This window comes from Harpia harpyja, chromosome 19 (genome assembly GCF_026419915.1).
Source record: "Harpia harpyja isolate bHarHar1 chromosome 19, bHarHar1 primary haplotype, whole genome shotgun sequence".
In the NCBI taxonomy this organism is placed as follows: Eukaryota; Metazoa; Chordata; class Aves; order Accipitriformes; family Accipitridae; genus Harpia; species Harpia harpyja.
In genome coordinates this window covers 12,307,112-12,328,424 of record NC_068958.1, presented here as the reverse complement: position 1 = coordinate 12,328,424, position 21,313 = coordinate 12,307,112, and the positions used below count along the sequence as shown (strand labels likewise).

The 21,313-nt window shown below is 51.9% G+C and overlaps 1 protein-coding gene across 17 annotated transcripts in view; it reads right to left on the bottom strand.

Annotated features, from left to right (window-relative positions):
• The window catches only part of GRIN1 (glutamate ionotropic receptor NMDA type subunit 1), a 40,347-nt gene extending 28,457 nt beyond the window's left edge, over window positions 1-11,890 (bottom strand). For 5 of the 17 annotated variants that reach the window (XR_008239330.1, XM_052814980.1, XM_052814977.1 and 2 more), the window contains exons 1-3: window positions 11,422-11,889; window positions 7,987-8,121; window positions 302-478 (exon numbers count right to left, since the gene is read on the bottom strand). Coding sequence is in view for 16 of the 17 variants with exons in the window: in XM_052814980.1 (XP_052670940.1) it covers window positions 302-478; window positions 7,987-8,121; window positions 11,422-11,679 (570 nt within the window). In the remaining variant the exon portion in view is untranslated. Of the gene's footprint in view, window positions 1-301; window positions 479-7,986; window positions 8,122-11,421 lie in introns of all 17 variants that reach the window. The other 12 variants (XM_052814986.1, XM_052814985.1, XM_052814984.1 and 9 more) reach the window with 8 other exon arrangements.
• Between the last annotated feature and the right edge of the window lie 9,423 nt (window positions 11,891-21,313).

Below are 21,313 nucleotides of genomic sequence, written 5' to 3'. Positions count from 1 at the left end.
TCTCCTTAGGTGGGAATCTTGGGCGAGGCATTTGCAGAGCTCCAGGTTATCCTTCCCTTCATTTTGTAGTCGATTTACATGTAGGAGATTTTGACCATGGCAAAGCAAGTGAAATGAATAAAGTACAAAGTTCTGTCAGGTACTAGTCAGACACTGTTGATGCTTTAAGCATGTTAGCCATGTTACAATGGAAAGAAAAGGTGTTTTACATACAGAAATCTACATACATACAACAGCCCAAGACTTCTAGTTTTGTTGTTGTTGCTTAAACAAAGCTACAAGACAATGTTCAGGAACTGACCTTGGACTCTCTCTCCTCCAAGAGGGTCTCCAGCTTCTTTTGTGCAGCACGACCTTCGTGGTCGTCACTGACTATCAGAATGACGTGATTCCAGTTGAAGACTCTCATCATCTCAAACCAGACGTTGGCCTGGTGAGAGTATGGTGGGACCGTGCGCAAAAAGGACAGGTGGATACTCTGCAAGGAAGAACAAGAGCTCAACATAGACTGGTTGGGTTGTCAGCCAGGGCGCGTCTCAGGGACCGGGCGGGTTTGCAGGGACAGGGCTGGGATCGCAAGGCCAAAGAGGCAGAGCAGCAATTTTTGGTAGACCTCTGGGTTGCACGACTTGAGCTAGCCTCTGGGACCCACAATTCTTTCTTCTGGCTGAGAAGCAAACCCTGGCTACGATTTTGTACCTCTCTGTGGTTAATTGGGCTCATGGCAAAGCGGGTTTTTTGCTTTGTGGTCTCTAAATGCATGGTGAAGAAAAGCCTATCCAGCAACGAACTGTCAGCAACATTCAGTGCAAATATAGCCTTTCCTCTTGACTTTTTGAAAATATTATTGAGCAATGGACATTACAAAGAAAACAAATTCCCTTCAGAGAGTGACAAGGAGCAGTTGCAGGTACATGCAGGTATATATTAGTTATTTGTCAAGACAGAAGTTCAGAAAAGCAATTTTATAATATGCTGTTTGGCTGTTTCTAGGTCAGCCTGTTCTGCAGCAGCACACAGGAGGAGGCAGCTCTGCACTCATGCCCCAGCTAACCTATCTGATTTGGTTAAAGACATCATTACGGTTGGATGATTGACCAATAGCAATTCCAGGCTAATTAAGTACAGCACTCTTAGGGGAGCAATTGGACCAAAAGCTGTAGCAGACAAAGAGGTTTCAAAAAAATGCAGCTTTTCAAAAAGGCCCTAGAGTCAAATATTAGAAAATGAAAGTGCTTATGCTCAGCATGGGTGCTCCTTGACAAACCAGCTATATGCTAAAGGGAGGCAGAAGTCTGAACAGGAGAGGACAAAAAGGAAAGCACCATAATATTTCTTTTTTTAGGGCTGAGATGGTCCTCTGGACCAAACAGGGCTTGTCCAGACCTGCTCATCCAGAGAGCAGCTGCAGCACAGGTCGGAAATAATAGTCCTGAGTGGGCCAAATTCATGCTGGAAAGGAAAGGGCATTGTGTCCACCATGGACCCACACAGGAGGAACAGGCAGACCAGATAACACCTTTTCCTCACACTCAGCACAGTGGTAAAGTCAAACCAAACCATGCAACATATAGAAAATAGGGCAAAACCCCTGTCATGGTCAGGTCTGTCTGCACTGGGACAGGAGGTCCTTTCTGCTGCCCTGGCCCAAAACACAGGAATGACAGAGGCAGCAGCAAAAATATCAAAGCACTGGAGACATTTCCTAATTACCGAAGAGACTGAGAAGAACTGTGGATGTTCAATCAAAGGAGGAAATGAACCAGGAGAGCTCTAACAAGCGTCTCAGAGCTGCAGTTTTGTATGACTGATACAAACATTCCCAATTACATGAAGAGCAGGAGAAATGCAGCTCACCCCACAAGCCCAGTACTAATCAACAGGATCAGGAAGAAGCCCCATAGGGACAAACAATGCAAGGACAGCTATGGTCTCCACACGAACACGGTGCTCAACCTCTCTTTGGAGTCAGCAGAAGTGCCCAGGTATTTCCAGGTCCAGCTCCACAGCTCGGGCCAGGGGCACAGAAGATGGGTCTGAGCATTTTTAATTTTTAATCCCTGAGTGTTTTTAATTGGTTTAAGGAAATCCAGGAAAAATGAAAATGGAAATGGAAAAAAATCAGAAAAGAGAAAAGAAATGAAAAAAGAACAGAATAGCTAATAGTAAAAAAAAAAAAAAAGAAAAAGAAAGGCTAAAAATATCAAAATTCTAACTCAAAATTATTTCAATCCCTTTTTGAAATGAAAACATCTTTGAAATTTCAATATATTGCATCAAATTATTTTCCAGTTTCCCAACTAGCTTGCAAAAATGCTGTTTAAACTGATCATGGCTTTCTTAAGTGTTGTAAATACATATCCCTAAGTCAGATGAACAAATTTTACTGCAAAGTTGTTGGAGAGCAACTTGGTTTAACAGTTCAGGCAAATTTGCTTTCTGAGGTGGTGTTAAAAGGGTCATGGACTTGCTATGATGATATGTCAGCTCTCGGATTACAGAATTTTAGTTATTAAATAGGATAATGAAGAATAGCTAATTGTAAATGCTGATTCTGGATTTTAGGATAAGCATTCATATTCTGTGCTCAGCTTTTGAAGCACCTGGGACTCCTGAGCTTCCCTGCAGGGCCCAAAGGTTGGCAGAAAAAATGAAAGTAGAGTCCCCCAAAGGTTAAAAAGTCCAATTTGTGATGTGCAGAGGCAGTTGGGAATCAGGTTTTGTGCGATTTGATAACCCCTACCACAGCATATGCAGTGACTTCCCACAGGTCTCTGGCAAATCCCTCTGAAACCCAGCACAGAGCTTTCCTGGCCATGCAGCACATGGACACATGGGGCTGTACTGCAAAGTATGTGGATGCAATGATTTATGCACCATAGTTAGCCCAGTTTTAGAGAAATAACTGTTATAAAGACCTGATTTTTTAACACAGCCTCTGTGAGACAACAGGCACAGTGTGTTAACTCATTTCAGCTGCACCACTCGTCAGCACCGTCCCTGACGTACTGCTACAAGTGGTCTAACTCTGAGCTGTCATGGGTCATAACCTGCTCCCCTCAGATCAGGCACACAGAAAAAAAAATTCTCCTAATTACAAATCAACAGTTGGCCTTGTACGATGTTTTGCAGGATTCACATCATTTGCTCTCCTCTGAGGGTGCCTGCCGCTTGCCAGGAGTGCTGGGATGTGAGCATGGAAATTGCTGACAGCAACCCCAAGCCGAGGAGCAGCTTCCTGCATTATATTCCTATACCCCACCAAAACCTGTGTGCTCAGCCCTGGGCTTCCTCACTTAATTCTATTTCTGCAAAAAGTAAGTAAATACAGGTTGGGATGGAATCCAGGCTTCCAAGTGGAATTAGCTCAGCAGAAACCCATGGGGCTGGAGCCTAGATGCACTGGGAGTGAGTGTGGTTATGAAGTTGGGGACATGTGCTAGGTCAGAACTCTTAGGAACTGCAAATTATTAGTGGTACTGACTTGGTTGATACGAGTACATATGAAGAGGAGCTAAGTTCGAGTAGATCATATGTGTGTGTGTGTGTGTGTGAAAGCAAGGACTCTCTGCATCCATAAATGTGGGCATGTACATGCAGAAAGCATGTGTGTGCATGTACCCACGCCGGGACCGTGCTTGGGTGCTTGAATAGCTGTGCACAAAGAGTCTGCACATGGCCTGGCCATGCCATGCCTGGGGGAGGGTGCATGTGTGGGCGCCTATTGTTGGAGTTTGTGTACATAGGGGATGTGCACATGTATAGGGGTTGTGCAGGCATGGGCCACCAGGCAGTGCATGTGTGTCCACATAAGGACCATGTACATGTCCGTGAGTGAAAGGATTGCTATCTTCTTGACCTCTGTCTGCCTAAGGGCTCATCATAGCTCATGGTCCATGGCTGACAGAGTAATTTTTCCTACCAGCTTGAGGAAACAATGTGCTTTTGTTTGATTACCTAAGGAAATAATGTGGTCAATCCCCCTTCTAGCAGTGCACTCCAAAACTGAGCTGTCTGGGCAGTTTCAAGGAGATTGACAGAGATTCCAATGTATAAAGTTCCTGATAATTTAGCAAAAATCATCAGCTGGGTATGAAAAAGAAGCCTTGGCCAGTGTCTCCATGGAAGGAGCCTGGGCTGCTCTGTTCCCTGCTCTGTTCAGCCTGCCCGCCAGCCAGCATGCATGTCGCTTAGCCCCACCAGAAAGCAGCCTGCCCACTGCCCCGCATGATAGCTGCAGACGTGGGAGGGAGCTGAGATAACTCTGCAATAGCTTAGACGTGCTGGGAGGGATTTTAGTGGGGGCAGCCGTATGGGGAGCTGAGGCACAAATGCATCGTCTGCCTTTCCCTACAGTCCGTGGAGGAAAGGACTTGTCAACCTCTGGGGAATGGCCCAGGACCACAGCAGCAGCTGTGGAGTGGTGGGGCTGCTCTGTTCTCCCAGCTTGAATCCTGAGAGCCTGTGAAGAGCTCTCCTCTGCTGGGATGGGTGGGCTCCATCACTGCCATCAGCACTGGCTTCAGCGTGCAGAACCCCCCCGCCTGCTCTGATGCAATGCAGGCCGCCCCTGCTGACGGCTGTGCTGCTTGGCGGTGGCTGTGAAACCCCTTCCCGGGGCAAACGTCTCTACGCTATGTTAACCAGCCTCTCCAGTCACTTCTTGCAGGTGCCAGTGAAGGAGTCCTGACCCTGACCCCAGTCGAGGGGAATCACTTTTCTCCCCACTTCCATGGAGTGGTTATACTGAGACAAGGAACCAGAGGGAAAAGCCATCCCCAGGCCCAGGCTGGACAGAGAGGGAGAGAGAGAGAGAAACCTCATTTCAACTACCAGGACCAGGTGCTGGACATTGAAATGGCTCTCCAAGAGCAGAATGTCTAAATTCCATTTTCCGTCTCTTTCAGCAGCAGAGCAGGTGTCAGTTAAGAGCCACCCTTGATGCTCCGCTGCACTGCCTCTTTGATGGGGAGAAGGTGTGGGCTCTGCACCTCGGGGCACCCAGCACGTCCCTTCATCTCCATCACGTAGATGTGGTTCCAAGTGATGGTGATGAACGGCACCAGACCTTCCCAGCTCCTGAGCTGTGTATTTCCCCACGAGCTTCGCTCTCACACTCTCAGTGTCATTTCGTATTTCTCATATTTTCAAGATGTCGATGTCAATATCATCTCATTTTTTCGGCTGAGATGCAAAGGAGATATAAATACCCACAGTGACACATGGGGAACAGAAGCACCAGAGCAATAGTCCAGCCTGTCTCTTCAGGGGGCCCAGGGTGAGAAGGTGAGAGAGTGACTTTTAAAATGCTCAGTCCATGAGGAGACCATGAAGGGCTCTCCATAGTGATGGATACGACAGCGATGGGTACCGCTCTGCTGCCTTTACTGTGAGACCCTCCTCTCTCCTCCTGCAGTTCCCTGCTCACCTCACTCAGAGGTGACTTGGGATTTCAGAGACCCCGTCACCATGCAGGTGGGACTGTGCTGAGTGATGTGAGGATCTCAGTGGAGAAACAGGTAATGATTTCATAAGATGTAGGCATAAGGAGGCCAAACAGAGGCTGCCAAGCCAGAGTGCTCAGCTTGATAGCTGCAATACCATTTCTAGAACAAATAGTTCTTTGAATACTGGGAGCAATAAAGCTTTCTTCCCTCAGGTGTCTTTGTTGAAAGACTGGCTACAGCTCGTGGACCGCTGTGCTTGACTGGAGATGCTCTGAGAGCATCAAAAGGTACAGGGAAAACCTGTCTGTGCTGAGGCCCACACCTTTCCCTCCCTGCCAGCTTAGCCTTGGGAGGACCATAATTAACTCTGAGAGTTCAACCCCCTGTGAAATTTAGCTAAAACTGGCTGATGCCTTCAAAACCAATTGGGCATATACACAAAGTGATCTTACAAGCCTGTTTCCATAGAAACTAAGCTGAAAGATATAATTTCCCGAATTAAAAAAAGTAAAAAAAGCAAGCTGATCACTGGAAACCAAAAAGGGAACCAGCTGAATGTCTCTGTGTTGCACCAGCCAGTCTGTCCTGCATGGGGTGTGCAAAGTCTTGCACTGTCCTGTCCCATGCCTTCACATGCCTTTGCTCTGCTGTCCTCCACTCCCACCTTTGCTGTCGCCTCCAGCTCTGGCCACTCCACTATTCAATGTCCTTGCTCCTCTACCGACCCAGTCCCTGCCTTTGCCCCATCTCCTGCCTGCAACTCCCTTCCCTGCATAGAGCTCAAAGTCCTCCAGCCCTTGGCTGCCTTGGTGGGAAGGAGGCTGAGCATGAAGCCAGCCAGGCAGGAGCACTTGGAGGGGTGAGACATGCTGTGTGGCCTCCCTGCCCGAGTCTCTGCCAGGCAAGTGCACCCCACAGCCCTGAACCTGCCCAACACCCCTAAATGTTCAGTGGGGAGCATCTCCCTGCCACTGCAGTGGGTCGCCGCTGCCGCAGTGGGTTGCTCCTCCAGCTCTGAAGTGAGCCAGGTAGTTTTTATGAGCCACTTTGGCAGAAAACATGTTTTAAATAGGAAAAAAATGGCTGAAGCAGAGTCTGCCGGGGAAGCTCCCACCCCCTCAGAGTGAGCACGCAAGTTCAGCACAAGGTCATGCTATGGAAAAGGCGGCCAATTTGCTTCGGTGAGCATGGATGTGCTGAGATTAAGCTGGACTGATAGCATGCGCGGTCTCCTCTCCCCATCATTGTGTGCACTGTGACAAGGTCCCTCTTGGTGACATTGCTGATCAGACCCATCTCCTCCCCCTGGCAACATGAACCAAATTCACCCTGCACATTTCCTACCTGCTACCTGCCCTCTCCTTCAGTCTGCCAGCTCTGTTATCATCCCTTTCCTTCTGACAGTGCCTGATGGGACCCTGCTGGGGAATGTGGGTCCCCAGCCCCTGGCAGCCACTGTTGCTGTCACTGCTGTGGTCTTGGCTCGCTGGTTGTCCTCCCATGGTTTTACCTGGTGGGACATGCCAAGATCTGCTGCTGCTCCAGCAGTGCAGTCCCGTGGGCTGCATCTCTGCAAGCCTCTGCTCCTCCCTCCTGAAATTTGACTTCATTTAGCATGTAGGTGGAGTGACTATTTTTGCACTGAACATTTGCATTTGTGAATATTCACATTTTGCAAGCAAAGGCTGATTCGTGCTTCGAAACAGGCCTGATCTCACCCCCTAAGCTCGTGCACCTGGACAAAAAGCTCCACCAAGGCTTCAATGGCATGTGGTCAACCTGGCTCTGCTCCTCCTTTTGCTTTTACTAATCCTGAAGTGTCTTTGCAAGACAGGTTGTGAGCTGAGCGCCTAGTGGAAGAGCTGGGCAGGGCAGGATCTCATTGCCCAGGCCAGGGCATTGCTCCCAGCCTCCGCACACAGCAGGACCTCATCCAGCCTGAAAGTCTCCATGTTTTCACAGGGACAGCAGAGAGTGGTTTGAGACACTGGAATTTGAACCTCTTTCTTGAGTGCTGGCTGGACTGAATGTTTTTTAAAGCCTCAGGATAACTTGTTAATCAATTCTATTATCTCCCCTACCAATATCACATAAACCCAGAGAAGTGAATGCAACCAAACAACCTTCAAGCCCCAGAGAGCTCCAGCCCTATGTACAGGCTCCACTACGATCTTCCTGCCCCTCCGCAGGCCCCCCCGCACCCAGGGAGCACCCAGGACCCCCCGGCTGTCACTAGTGAGCAGGGCAGGAGCTGGTTTGTGCATTTGCCTTGGCTGAAGAGCAGTGAGCCCAGCAGCCTGGCAGAGAAACGCTGCAGAAATCATCCAGCACTATGTAGGTCAACACTGGCAGCTGCGAAAAAATAATGTACTGGGGAATGCAGGAGAGAGAAAGAGGGAGCTGCAGGTTTAACTGGAGAGGATGGATGGACAGACACATAGATAGGCAGGGTAGTGTAGACATCATTAACCCTCCTGATAGGCACTCTTGATTTACACCACATGTATGAGGTACTAGACTAGAAACATGCATCAGTTACCTTATCAGAATATATAGACATGCGTGTTGTCAGACCAATGACAGGGATCCTGTAGAAGCCAGCTGTGTATGATACGGGTGTTGGTGTTAGGTGATCGTTGGGAGCAGGAGGGTGACTAACTAATATTGCATAGACCTGTAGGACAGGATACACGACACAAACATTATTTCACAGGAGCACATTGGCCATTGAGTGTGATTATTTTCCTTTTCTTTTCTGCAATGTTAAACAGCCCCATGTTAACACGATAATGGCATTCAAATAATCAGGAACGGCAAAGCAATGACTGCGCCGGGGAGCGAGGGGTGCTGTGCCACGGCTCGGGCTGCAGCCTGCGCAGAGGTGATGGGTCTGCTCAGGGTTATATCTTAATGGAAATGCCGTGCCTAGCCGCTCCGCTCGCTAAACTAATAACTTTCATGGATTGCAGATTAAAGGGAAACATCTCCCTTACAGTCACACTGTGTAATGCGATTTCTTTAACCACACATTTAATACTCGGTTGTAATTCCCCTCTGAGGACTATTACAAACAAAGTGGTCAGCTGGGACTCCGGGCAGGAGAAGGAGCGCAGAGCCACAGAGCAAATCAGCCATCTGGCCCTGAGCACACAGAGAAATGAGAAAGCCGGGGGGGGGGTGCGGGGCAGGAGCCAGGATCTGCCCTCAGCACACTGGGGCAATGGGAATGGGGCGCAGGGGATCTGGGTTATACTGAAATGGGGAAGGAGGATCTTGGCAAGATCCTGCTGTATTTATAGGGCTGGAATTTTGGTCTCCAGCAGGATCCTATTTTGTGTAAAAGGGAGAGGAAGGAGCTGGATAATCCCTGGGGGATCCTTTGTTACACTAATGCCCTTTCACAGCACAAGGAATGTCCCCAGCTGGTGACAGGCTTCCAGCTAGGGTGAATCAGTACAAGGACTTTGATGTCTGGGAGGAAATAATACTTATTCGTCCCCCAAGCATCTGCCCAAGCCCCAGGATGTGCTCTGCCCCCAGGCTGGAGGGGCGGCTTCCTAGGACAGGAGAGGAAGACGAAGCATGCCTGGGGAAGGGGACCTGGGGACTGGGTGGGAAGAGGGAAGATCCTGCCTGGTGTTGGGTGGGAGCAAGCTGAGGTTGCAGAGCAAGCTGGGGCAGGGGTCGGAGACCCTACCATGGAAGAAGGGAGGAATTACTGGAGAAGGGTTCAGGGAGGTCACCTGGGGAGGCAGGAGGACGGGAGTGCCCTACGCAGAGGTGCCCGGTGCCATGCTCAAATGAGGGGTGGGTGACAACCTGCGCCCCACAGGGCTGGGGTATGGGCCTTGGGCAGGACCAGGCACTGGGGGGAGAGGCTGGGGGCTGTGTGGGGGCGAGGGCTGCACTGTGCTGCACCGCACAGCAGCTGACCGACAGGAACCATTTTGCACGTTCGGGCTCCCAGCCCTTTCTCTGCCTCGCAGACCCCTGCTTGGGCACAGCGCCAGTGAGCGAGGACCGAGGGTGGCTGTGCCCCACGCTGAGGCCATGGGGCTGGGAGAACCCCTGCATGTTGGGACAGCGTGGCCACCCACAGCCCCTGCAGCCCCCAGCACCCGCAGCCCCCTCTGCACCCCAGCTTAGTTGCTCCCCCACGTCCCACCGCTCACGCAGGGATGTGACAGCGACTGCAACCCTGCACAGGCCCGGGGCTCCATGGGGTTTGCCATGGGGACAAGGCTTAGAGGCAGCATGGACACAGGCATCCATCAGCTGGGTTGCTTAAATGGAGCCTCGGCTCAGCGAGGGATCCAACTGAGCCTTCTCCCTGCTCCCTACCGGCCAGGGGATATCTTTTACAGCCTGTGCTGTGCTTCCCGCCCCGGCTCTGCCAGCATCCCGAGGGATGTCTCCAACCATCCTCCATCTCCACATTGGAAAGCTGAGCTGTGAAGATGTCAGCTCTGCTCTGCTGTGCACCTCTGGCCCCTCCAGATCCCTCCCCCCTCGCTGGTTTTGTGTGTGCCTGGGTGCATACATGCATTTATGTGTGCATGTTGGTGTGTGTGAGTCTCCATGGTGCGGGCGTTTGTACCTATGCATGGGTCTGTGTACACTTTTTGCATGTGCATGGGTGTGTTTGAGGTGGGGGTGGGTTTGTACCTGACTGTCTGCCCACCTGATGGCCCCGAGTGGGGTGAATGGGGGCTGGTTAGCTGGGCTCAGCACCCAGAGCACATGCAGGGGAGATGGAGGGGCCACAGGCTACCCAGGCTGCACCCACCACTGCTACAGTTTTGGACTGCTCCCTTGTGTGCGCTGAGAGTGACCCATGTAGACAGGAAGGAGGAGCACGCTGTGCTTGTGTGTGCAGGCACACATGCACAGCACGCACTTGTGTGTGAGCCCATGGCTCTGTGTCTGTGCGGGTGTGTGCTCGCTGTGTCTATGCATCTGCAGTCTCTCTCTGTGTGTGCCTGTGTCTCGTGTGTGTGTGCAGTGGGTGTGCTTGTGTGCCTGCTTCATGCATTGTGTGGTGCTGGGGGGGAGCATAGTGCTGTGTGCGGTGGGGGTGTGTGCAGCTGTGGTGCACAGTCATGCAAGTGTATGACCTGGGATTATGTGCAGGGGGGTGTGTGTGTGTGTGTACATGAAGCATTGTGTATTTGTGTGTGTGTGCGTGCTTGTAATGCATGCAGTGGGGTGTGTTTGTGTGGCAGCGTGTGTGTGTGCCTGGCACAGCTTGCGCTCATGTGTGCATATGGATGCGTGTATGCATGTGGCACAGCATGTGGTCAAACAGTGGTATGGGTGCAGACACGCAGTGTTCTGTGTGTGCCCGTGTTTGCACAGCGATGCGTGTGTGCACACGGCATAAGTGTGTGCATGCAGTGCAGCCCATGGGCATTCCCACAGTGATAACATGAGCACACAGTGTGTGTGCACGCGTGGCGCTCCCCATGCCCACATCTACCCACGGTGTGTGGCTGCCCATGCGTGCACACAGCCTGTGCACATGTAGCTCTGTGTGTGCCCGCACGCGCCCGTGCTGCGTGTCTGCGCACGGTGTATGTATGTGTGCATGCATGTCGCTCTCTGCACGCGTGCTGCTGGGTGGGCATGTCCGCACACCCGCTCTGTGTGCGCGAGCCCGTGTGCACCCCGGGGCGCGTGTGTGAGCCCGTGGGTGCCCCGGGGTGCGTGCGGGTGCCCGGGCGGGGGAGCGTACAGCCCGGCCGCGCTTACATAAAGGCTGCAATGCGGGCAGCGGCGCCCCGGGGCCCCGGGGCAGGACCCCGCTCGCCGCGGCTCTGCCCGCCCCGACCCCCGGGGGCGGCCGCGGGGCGCCGCGGGGCCGGGCTCGCTGCGGCCGCGGAGGCGGCGGGTCGGCGCCCTCCGGGGACGGGGCGGGGGGGGGTGCCCGGCGGCGGCGGCGGCGGCGGCGGCGGGGGAAGTCGCCGGCCCGGGGTACCTGGCTGGAGATGAGGTCCTCGCAGACGGAGAGGGCCATCTGGATGGCGTTGGGCTTGTGCGTGACCGAGGTGGCGTTGAGCTGGAGCTTCCAGGTGCCGTGCCGCTTGTTGGCCTGGTTCACCGCCTCGCGGAAGATCTGCTCGTGCTTCTTGGTGCTCAGCACCGCGCCGATGTTGACGATCTTGGGGTCGCAGCCGGCGCGGGCGAAGGAGGAGGAGAAGAGCAGGGCGAGCAGCAGCAGCCGCATGGTGCTCATCCACGGGCGGCCCGGAGCCCGCCGGGCCCCCCCCGCCCGCGCCCCGCCGCCGAGGGGCCGCCCGCCCCGCTCAGCGCGGCCCCATGCGGGGCCCGGCCCGGCCCGGCCCGGCGCGGCGCGGCGCGGCGCGGCGCGGCGCGGGGCGCTCTCCCTGGTGCTGAACCGCCCGCTCCGCGCCGCTCCGCTCCGCTCCGCCGGCGGCTCCTCCCGCTCCGCCGGCCCCGCGCTGCCGCAGCGCCCTCCCCCCGGCCCGCCCCCGGCCCCCCGGCGGAGCGCGGGCGGGACCCCCCGTTGGCCCCGGGCGCTGCGGCAGTGCCCCGCCCGGCGCGCTGGGCGCTGGTGCGGGGTCGGCGGGAGGGAGTCCCGCTGCCTGCCCGGCTGGACACGGCGGGTGGCCGGGGAGGGAGGCTGCGGGGCTGGGGTCCGGCTCCCGCGCCGCTCGGAAGCATCGCTGGGGCGGGAGGTGCGGAGGTCGTCTGGGGCTGAGCCTCCGGCCGCAGCGGAGAGCGTCTCCCGGGGGGTCCCGCTCCGTCCTTTTCGCCCGCACTGCCCGTTCGGGGTCTGGGTGTTCCCCTTGCTTTGGGAGGCATAATCACACCAGGTGTTGGGTAAGCCAGGGTCTTCCCCAGGCATAATCACACCAGACTGGGGGTAAACCAGGGTCTTCAGGATTTGTTCTCCAGAACAGATATTCCCAGTTATGCAGCATCTCTGAACAACGCACTTCCCCAGCCGTGGCTGGGGAGAGTTGCTTGTGACACGAACGCCATCGGGCTCTATGTTCACTCTAGTGCTGGAGAACCCTCCCTTGACCAACACAAGGGTCATCTTGGGCAGAGATGTTAAGCAGACACTCAGCCTGGTTCCTTGGCTTCACTCTGTCCCTCCAGACGGAGCCACCACTCTTCCAGACATTAGCTCATAGGGCAACTGGCCATTTTCCTCCATTAAATTCACCACATTACTCTGGGCTATGACCTTAAGATTTGTCTGCTGAGGAGATTTCTTGGGGTTCTCTTTATCCACCTGCCCCTGGGCTACTATTAGCCTCCCCAAAGGAAATGGAGGCATAGCAGCTAGTGGCCAATACCTGGAGGACAGTCCAGCTCCATAGCTGAAAGGGATTGAGTTTCACTGCTGGACCATGTCTCTCCCATTCCAGGGCCAGAGGGGTGAGGTGGCCAGAACAGCACATTGCTCCCCAGAGCTGCCACTTTGGCCTTTTTCGAAAAAACAAAGGGGTTGCAGATACCGACAGGGTTTTTCTTTGTAACTGCATGGGACAAATGCCATCAGCCAGCCCACTGTATGCCAGCCAAGATGAGAGCAGGCTGAGCACTGCAGAAGAAAAATCACCAGAGATATTTTTACAGCAGCCATTTCTAGGGTATTGCCGCAGCCCACCTCTGTGCTTGCCTGCAACGTGAGTTGAAGCAGAATTTTCTTCCCCCAACGCAAATTTCCTCACTGGCATCACTGAAGTGCAAGTTGCCATGGAAACCATTTTGTCTGTGTCCCATGTTGCCCACATGCACTCGGAAGAAGCTGCAGAAGCAAAATGGCCGTTGTGTAATGCTGCAGGGTCTCAGCATACAAGGGGCTGCTGTGCTACACAGCACCCTTCCAGCTATGTGACCCTCTCAGAGAAGCTGCAGACAACTGCATGGGAAAGCAATGAAACCCATGGAGGTTATGACGCACTCGGTGAGAGAAGGAAAATGGCCCCACCTCACCTTAACTCTTGCAGTGCTTTGCGTGGAGCTCTACACTGATCCTGCTGCGCTCTCAGCACAGACTTCCAGGCACACTTTACCCTTTTCAGTGTCACTGTGTCATTCCTACTCCTCCACGCATGGAGATGAGGCCCTTGCTGTACTCATGTGGTGTGGCTCTGTCCACCCTGAAGGGCCTGAGTGCTGTCTTGAAGAGACAAAGGGTGCAAGTTAAAGAGAGTTGCATCCATACCCTTAGACTGCACACATTTGACTTCATCCCATCTCTGCCTACCAGGTGCATTTCCAGTAGATTGTTTGGGAAGAAACTGTTTTGGAGCAGGCTATATAGACCCAGACCCTGGTGGGTGTGATGGCAGTAGAATAATAAAGGCAAGACCTGGCCACAGCAGGGGACTTAGCAGAGAAGACAAAGGAAAAAGGCAGGCTTTGAAATATTATTTGGCTTGCTCACATTGGAGTGCAAAAGGTCTTTCCTCCTTATTATCTAAAGTTCCCTGTAGGGAGAAAAAGGAGCTCAGTTACTGAGCCCCTCCTGTGTCACCTGGGAGTCTAGGATGATCATAGTCAGGAGCCAGGGTCTTCACTCTGTGCCTCCATTCATTTCTTGTCTCCAGAGACTCCTGTTTCTGGCACCGTTGCAAAGATCTGAGAAATGCCTGCTTCCCTCTCAGGTCATGCCTCCCACTGGGCCGTGTTGTCCTGGCATCAGGAACAGCCCAGATCACAATATCCAAGCAGCCAGGCTCAGCCAGCACAGATGTTGTCACCGCATGACTTCCACTCTTGCTGTGTCCTCAGGCTCTTTGATCTTCTGAAGGCAATGGGTGCATGCAGAGTTTTCCCAGGGTGGAAGCCATGTAAATGGCAAGTACAACTGCATCCACCAGCTGATCCTTGTAGAGGACTCTGTAGTGAGCGATGGTCTTTGCTTTCCCAGTCGCTGCCTCCTGGCATATCATGGCAACCTTCTTAACCATGGTTTGGCGCAAGAACTTAACACAGTTGCCTGTCAGCAATTAGCATGTGCGTAGTGTCATCCAGCTTTTTCTATCTGGCACCTTCTGGATGGATGCAGGGGAGTTGGACAAGAGCATGGGACTGATGTTTGTGTGGTGTCCCGTTGCCTGTGAATGGTGTCATTCCTCCTGTGGCCAAAGTCAGTGTAAAACCTAGAGACTTCAGGGGAGCAGCTGTGAACCCAGCTGGAAATTTTATCTGCCTCGGGGTAAGGTGTCAGTCCCAGCGGTGGAAAAGATAGTATGGCATTTCATAAAAGAGGAAATCAAGCATTAGGAATATGTAATTTGTGCCAGTCATCATGGAGCTGCCAAGCAAACTAAATACTTCTTTTGAGAAAGTTAAAATTCAACTGATACAAGTAACCACACAGCTATAACACAGGCTATGGAAATACCTTTTACATACAGCTGCAAGATGTAAGAGTGGTTCATCTAAGGTATAAAACTAAGTAAAGCACATACTGGGTGGCCGTGGCAGATCTCTAGGAGTGGTTGTTAGTGAAGAACTGCAATGGGATGTAGGTATTCCTAGAGGTATGAAAGGATTTGTGATGTGGTTGATACTTGAGTATTTCTGCCATTGCTCTGGAAGGAATCACTGATGATAAAATCTGTGAGACAGAAAATAATGATGCCAAATAATTTGGATTGTTTGATAAACAGAGTGCCAAAACATATTTTAAGACAGTCAGTGCAGAGCCATGTAAGCAGAAGCAAGTATTGTTGGTCCTGCGCTTAGGACAGGACTGTGGATGTAGCAGAAACATTGAGGGGAAAGGATGCCTCTAATATTGACCAGGGGGTCAGAGATCATGAATTTCAAAATAAAAAGGAGGCAATGTTGTCCTTGGTGCACCCCTGAGGGGTCAGAGCAGCAGCCGGCAATGGCTTGAGCCTCTGTACAAAGCACTGGGGAATCCCAGATGGGAAACCTGCCCACAGATCTGGGGATGACATTTTTTACAAAGAGGCTGAAAAAATGGCAAAAAAGTCCCTTGAGAATATTTGGAGAAAAACTCCTCATGAGCTGCTGCAGAAGACATGAGAGTGCTTGCTGCCTGCGGTATCAGGCGTCACCTACCAGGAGCAATGACAGACGACTGCCTCTGTGCAGGTGCCTTCCCCAGGGGCTCTGAGCACTGGGGAAGCTGTTTCCAGAGTTGCTCCGTCAGTGCAAGCTGGCTCCACCACAGCTGGGGGAGGCAGGGTGGTGAATTTGGAAGAAGGTAACCCTCCCCTCCTTGCACTGTCTCCATGCCATGGCCAGAGCCTCCTGCCCAGTTTCATCACATGTCCTGTTCCTATTGCTCGGGTATCTGGACACCTCCCAGGAGAGTCCCATGCCCTGGGTACCCTGCAGGCAGAGGACACCTGCCCTTGGTGGGTCTCTGCCACGCGACCAACACAAGGTTAGCTTGGGACAGGGACAAAGAATGGTGCTGAACCCCAGTCTGAGGTCAAGGCAGGCAGCGGGTGGTGGCAGACAGCAGGCAGGGACGATGGACAAGAAAGGGGGTGCAGGGGTCCCCCGCAGCTCCTCACCACCCACCTGGAAGCTGGCACAGTGTGTTCCCCACCATCAGTCCACTGGGGGATGGGCTTTGTGTGAGCAGCTGGGAAGCAGCAGGAGGACGTCCTTGTCATGGTGTCAGCCATCTAGCCAGACTGACAGGCAATGGTTGGTGTCTGCAGAGAGCAAGGTGCCCAAAGGCGTTATTTCTGTGGTGGGGGAGCTGCAGGGAGCAATGGGGTGGAGACCAAGGTGAAAGTGTCTGAGCAGCTGTTTTGCCTGAGCTGTTGCTGTTTTATGTTCTGGCCCTGTCTCCACCTCTTTTCCAGATGACACCCAGGATGGACTGCAGTCCCTAAGCAGGTCTTGTGCTCTCCCTAAATGCTTTCCCAGCTGAGAGGAACTCAGCCCAGCCTACTTTGCAATTCAGATGTGGCTGGTGGAGTTACCAGGCAGCACAGTTCCCTGCTCCAGTGCTGGTGCAGCGCAGAGCTGCCCTGCTACAGGCTTCCGTGTTGTCTTTACTCAGGTCTCCCCACAGGGCACAAGATCTAGGGCTCTAAGGGCCTTTGCCACCTGCCCAAGCACAGTGTGTGTCACCTCTGGAGTCCCTGTCATCACAGAAAGAAGCTGCAGCAGTATCCTATGCCAAGTGACCAGAACTGAGGTATCTCTCCCCTCCACTGTCAGATTACTGCATCACCCATGCGCAGCACCATTCCCACCATCCACCAGCACTTTGCCTTCATCCAAGGCAGCTGGGCATTCACAGGGCTGGGGGGAGTTAAAACAAGAAGACGGCAGGTAGGCTGGCTTTTGGACACCAAGAGATCCCTAAGCGGGCAGGGAGATTTTCAGGTGACTGGTAAGAGGATAGGACATGGAACATCAATGGCCAGAGGCAAAGATGGTGAGAAACACAGAAACAGCTTCTGTGAAACCAGAAGGAACTGAATGCGCAGAAACACACAGGCAGATGTGCAGTAGGAGTGGGTGGCAATTTCCACTGGAATAATTTTCTAAGGCAAAAGCATTCACATGGTTGAAATGCTCTGTAGGGAAATTTTCATTTTGACAGAATTCCAATTTTCTGCTAGAAAACCAGCCAAGATGTGGCTGGGCTTCAGCTGCCTGCACATCATGTCCTAGGAGATGGGACAACTTGTCCTCAAGGGACTTCCAGCCCCCTGGGACTGCTGCATAGCAGAGGCTGGAAAGGAGCTCAGAGAGATCGGTCATTGCTTGGGGGTTTCCTGCACGTCTTCACCTCAGAGGATGCTGGAGCCTGGGCCCAAGTAATGCGGTGATGCAGTCACTGGTGCAGAGTGGCTGGAGATGGAGCACACTGGGGAACATCAGCCCCCATGCAGCCCTTGGTGCTCCCCAACATGCACAGCCCACCATGCTGGAGCTCAGTCCAACAGCTTAGGTGTCCATGGGAAAGCTTGCCAATGGGATGTGGCTGCCTTCCTTCACAAGGTAGAGCTGACATCCAGGGCTGTCAGATTCACTCCCTTTATCTCCAGAGACTCTCTGGGGACACTGGAACACCAGAGTCCACTGTTGCACCAATAACCTGCAGCCCTGCTCGTTGCAAGATGTGGTGGTTTGTGCCTGTGCAGCTTCTTGCTCAAGCAGAAATGGTCCCACCATTTGAAGAGGCTGGAGGTGTGCTGGAGGGGCCAAATTCTCTGGGAAAGGGGCCATATGAACTTCTCCAGGTGGCTCTGTCTCCCCAGCAGAGTCCAGGTGGTGACAGACTTCATTGGTAGGCAGACACGCCACCTTGTTGCACCATATCAAGTAGAGAGTGAGATCTCTGGCATGTCCAACCTCTTTGAGCTGGTATGAAGCTGAAAAGGGGGAAGGAAAAAGAGGTCAATGACAAATGAGGCACTCTGGAACTTGCAACCCTTCCCGAGACAGGTGTCCTCAATATCAGGATATTGTCTTCACACTGATGTGTGCAGAAATGTGCAAGAGTTCCCACCTCTGAAACCTGCCTTTGGGAGGAGGCAGCAAGAATCTCCTCAGCAGAGACCCTTTGTCTGCATGCCCAAGCCTCCTGTCCCCCTCCCAGGAGCCCACCACAGTGCTCAGAGCTCCCCTTGCATCCCGGGGCCCAGCTCTGCACTGCCCCAGCCAGACGCGTATCTGCCCCCCCTGTAGTGCACAGTGCCTAGGACACACTAGTACTCAGTACTTCATGTTGCTGCTGGGAAATTTTCATGTCTTTGCAAATGTTCAGTTAGCTCCAGGGGCTCCCCAGCCCATGCAGGTCCCACGTGAATGCTCCTGACTTTGGGAAAACAGAAAAATTAGAGGGCTGCTTTCCAGCTTGCCAGATGTGGCTTTCAAAGACACCAAACATGACAACTGAGAGTTGTACGGCCTCAGGAGTAGCTTTGGAGGATGCTGAGCAAGCCAGACAAAGCTAGAGCTGGCCCAGTTGTGTCAATATGGCATGTAGGGGCAGGAGCTGAGTGGCACCAGACTTTCTGCTGCACTTGATGTACTTTACCCCAGGAGCCAGCTGGCAGGCTGGAGCATGGGTGTGCTCGAATGTGCACCAGAACAACTAATTGGTGGGTTAGGGCCCAAATGCAAAATCCAGAGCACAGGAATGTGACAGCAAACCTGCCCCCTTGAGAGTTGTGCCCTCCTGTCATGTGTGATTGATACTTGCTAGAAGATCAAAACCTTGTTGCTGAGGTCAGATAGAAAGATTGATTGCACAAGTTTGATTATGAAACCAGCCTAAAAGCAAATTAAAACATGATAAGACAAGGCTAAACAGAACTGGTTTTGAAGACTGTTTTTATCTCATTTCCTTCCCTGAAGATATCTGTAATGTTCTTCTAAGTCAGCGCATCTGGAAAGCAAGACACACAGTCTCAAGGTGGGCTTCCTGGAAAGACAAACACACAGGTAGGGTTATTTGGTGAAAAATGTCATTGAGAGTCTTTGTGGCCAACAACCCAGTTCTCCAAGGCTTCATCCTCCTCCCGCAATCCTGTGAATTGCCCTTTACTTCCCATTTCTGTTGCCATGTCAAGTCCTAGCCCCGATCTAATGCAGAGATGTGCTAGAAAATCCCAGCCAGTCTAAGGATTTCTAATACTAGCTAAACACCATGTTTCTCCTTTACTTGCTTTTCTATAGAGTTAAACTTTGCGTCTTCAACCTTTTGAAGCAGATGAATCCTCTCTACCATGACCACTGCTCCTGTATGTGTCAAACATGGGGAGAGAAGCATTTCAGCCTTAGGTGGTTAGTTCAGCAAACTCAGAAGCATTTGAAATTGAGGTTTTGTACATGGTGAAAGGCATTCAGCAACTGTAACCATAGGCACTACTTCAAATCCCAAACAAATGCTTTAGTGTAGCTAAGGTTGCTATGTCAAAAGACTCTCAGTATATCCTAAAAATAAATACAGAGATAATAACCTGCAGGAGCCACAGTTACCTCATCAATGCTTAATTGTACTCAGTTTACATAATTTGCAGGAACATTCACTGCTTCTTGGACTCAAATGTCCTAGCTTCCTCCTTTTCTGTTTCCCAGCTGCCTTGGGATGGTCCCCTGCAGGTCATTGCCCAGCTTTGCCTAAGAAGTTAAGAATGAGAAGGAAATCTCTGCATTGGACTTGATTTTCCCTTCTCACACGGAGTGTGCTTCATCCCAATACTGCCCATCCCCAGCACCCTTGAGCCAGGCACTCCAGAAAGCAGGAGGACACAAGGTAGAGCCACACGCCCTGCATGTGTGTGGAGGTCCTGCATTACTCAACAAGTTCCTGGGTGCTCCTGCCACCACCCCATTCCGGAACTCCCAGAACCCTGTCCTGGGCCCATTATATCCATCTGTAAATGCCTCTTGCACTCAGTCTTTAACACCTGGGCCTTCTGGGCAGCCTTCACACATCAAGGGCTCTTTCATTTCTGTTCACTGCCCCAACCCATGCCTGGGGAGCAGAAGTTCCCACAGTGCTATACCAGACGTGCCCTGAGTAACCCTTGATGCTTCAACAGCGGTGGTGAATGCTTCATTGGGGGATACACCCCTGTGTGTCCCACCAGGGATGCTGTGGGTGCCCTGGCCCTCCTGTTTGCACCTGTGAGATGTCTTGGAAGAAAGATGTTTAAGATATCTGGGGAAAAAGAGCAGAGCAAAGGGGGTAAGTGTTAATAAAGGCCAACTAGTTCTTGGACTGAGCCCTTCCTTGCCATGGAGGTAGCTATTGCTGCTGGGTTTATGCAGTGTCACCCTGGGGCTCTCCTTATTTCCCATTTGCCCTTTTGTTTTCCATCCTGCTTGACTGAGTTCTGCCCACTAATAAATTCCTTCAAACTTGGAAAAGAGATCAAATATGAACTTAAAAGGAAAGTGCTAGATCGACACAAAGCCCTGTCTAGTTCAGTGACTAGTAGTGGATGGGTAAAGTCACCTTCTGATTTTCAACATTTCAAGTCTACTCTGTTCATGCCACTCCCTGCTTCTGATCATTCTCCTTTCTTTGTATCTCCTCTAGGTTTACTCCATGCAAGGTGATGTGGCCACCATGACATGCACCCTGTAGTAGACCAAAAGTGCAGGTGTTTTTTTTGCTCTGTTCCCTATTACATTCCTAATTATTCTTGAAGGAGGGCTATTATGCCTGAAAGCTTGTCAACTTTTTTCCAGCTGTATCAGCTCATCTAATAGAAAATATTATTGTCCTCTGCGGACCTTGCTTCTTTTATATGCTTAGATCATCATACCTACAAAAGCATTAATAATAGTTATTCCTAACATTGCATTTGTCTTTTTAAGCAGTGTGGACCAGTGAGCAGACATATTCACAAACCAAGTCAAGTAACGCTCAGATCTCTTTCTGAGTGCTGATTAACAGCTAACACTCTCCTGTGGGTCTTCACCACTTGCATTACATTTCACCGGCAGAGACTGCTGTTTGCCTGCCAGTCACTGAGAGGTTTGTAAGACTTCTTTCGCAGTAGTTCACAGTCAACTTTACATTTTACCACAGTGAATAATTTAGAATCATCTTAATCAGATGATTTAGACATGTTTATCCCATTTCCCAGGTTCTGTGGCAATAAATGCAAGCCACTCTCCGTTGTAACACCTGAGCATCTATTCCTTTTCCTTGTTTCCTATTTTCTCTCCAGTTACAGAAGCAGAGAGGTTCCCCCTGTTATTTCAGGGTTATTTAAGGACCTTTTGCAACATACCTTAAAGGAAGTGTCTTGAAAAGCCAAGTGAATATCATATGAACTCGTTCACCTGTTTGCTGACTCCTCAGATCTGTTTGCGAGATGTGACTTCTCTGTGCAAACAGGGTGCTGACTCTTCCCCAACAGAGGATATTC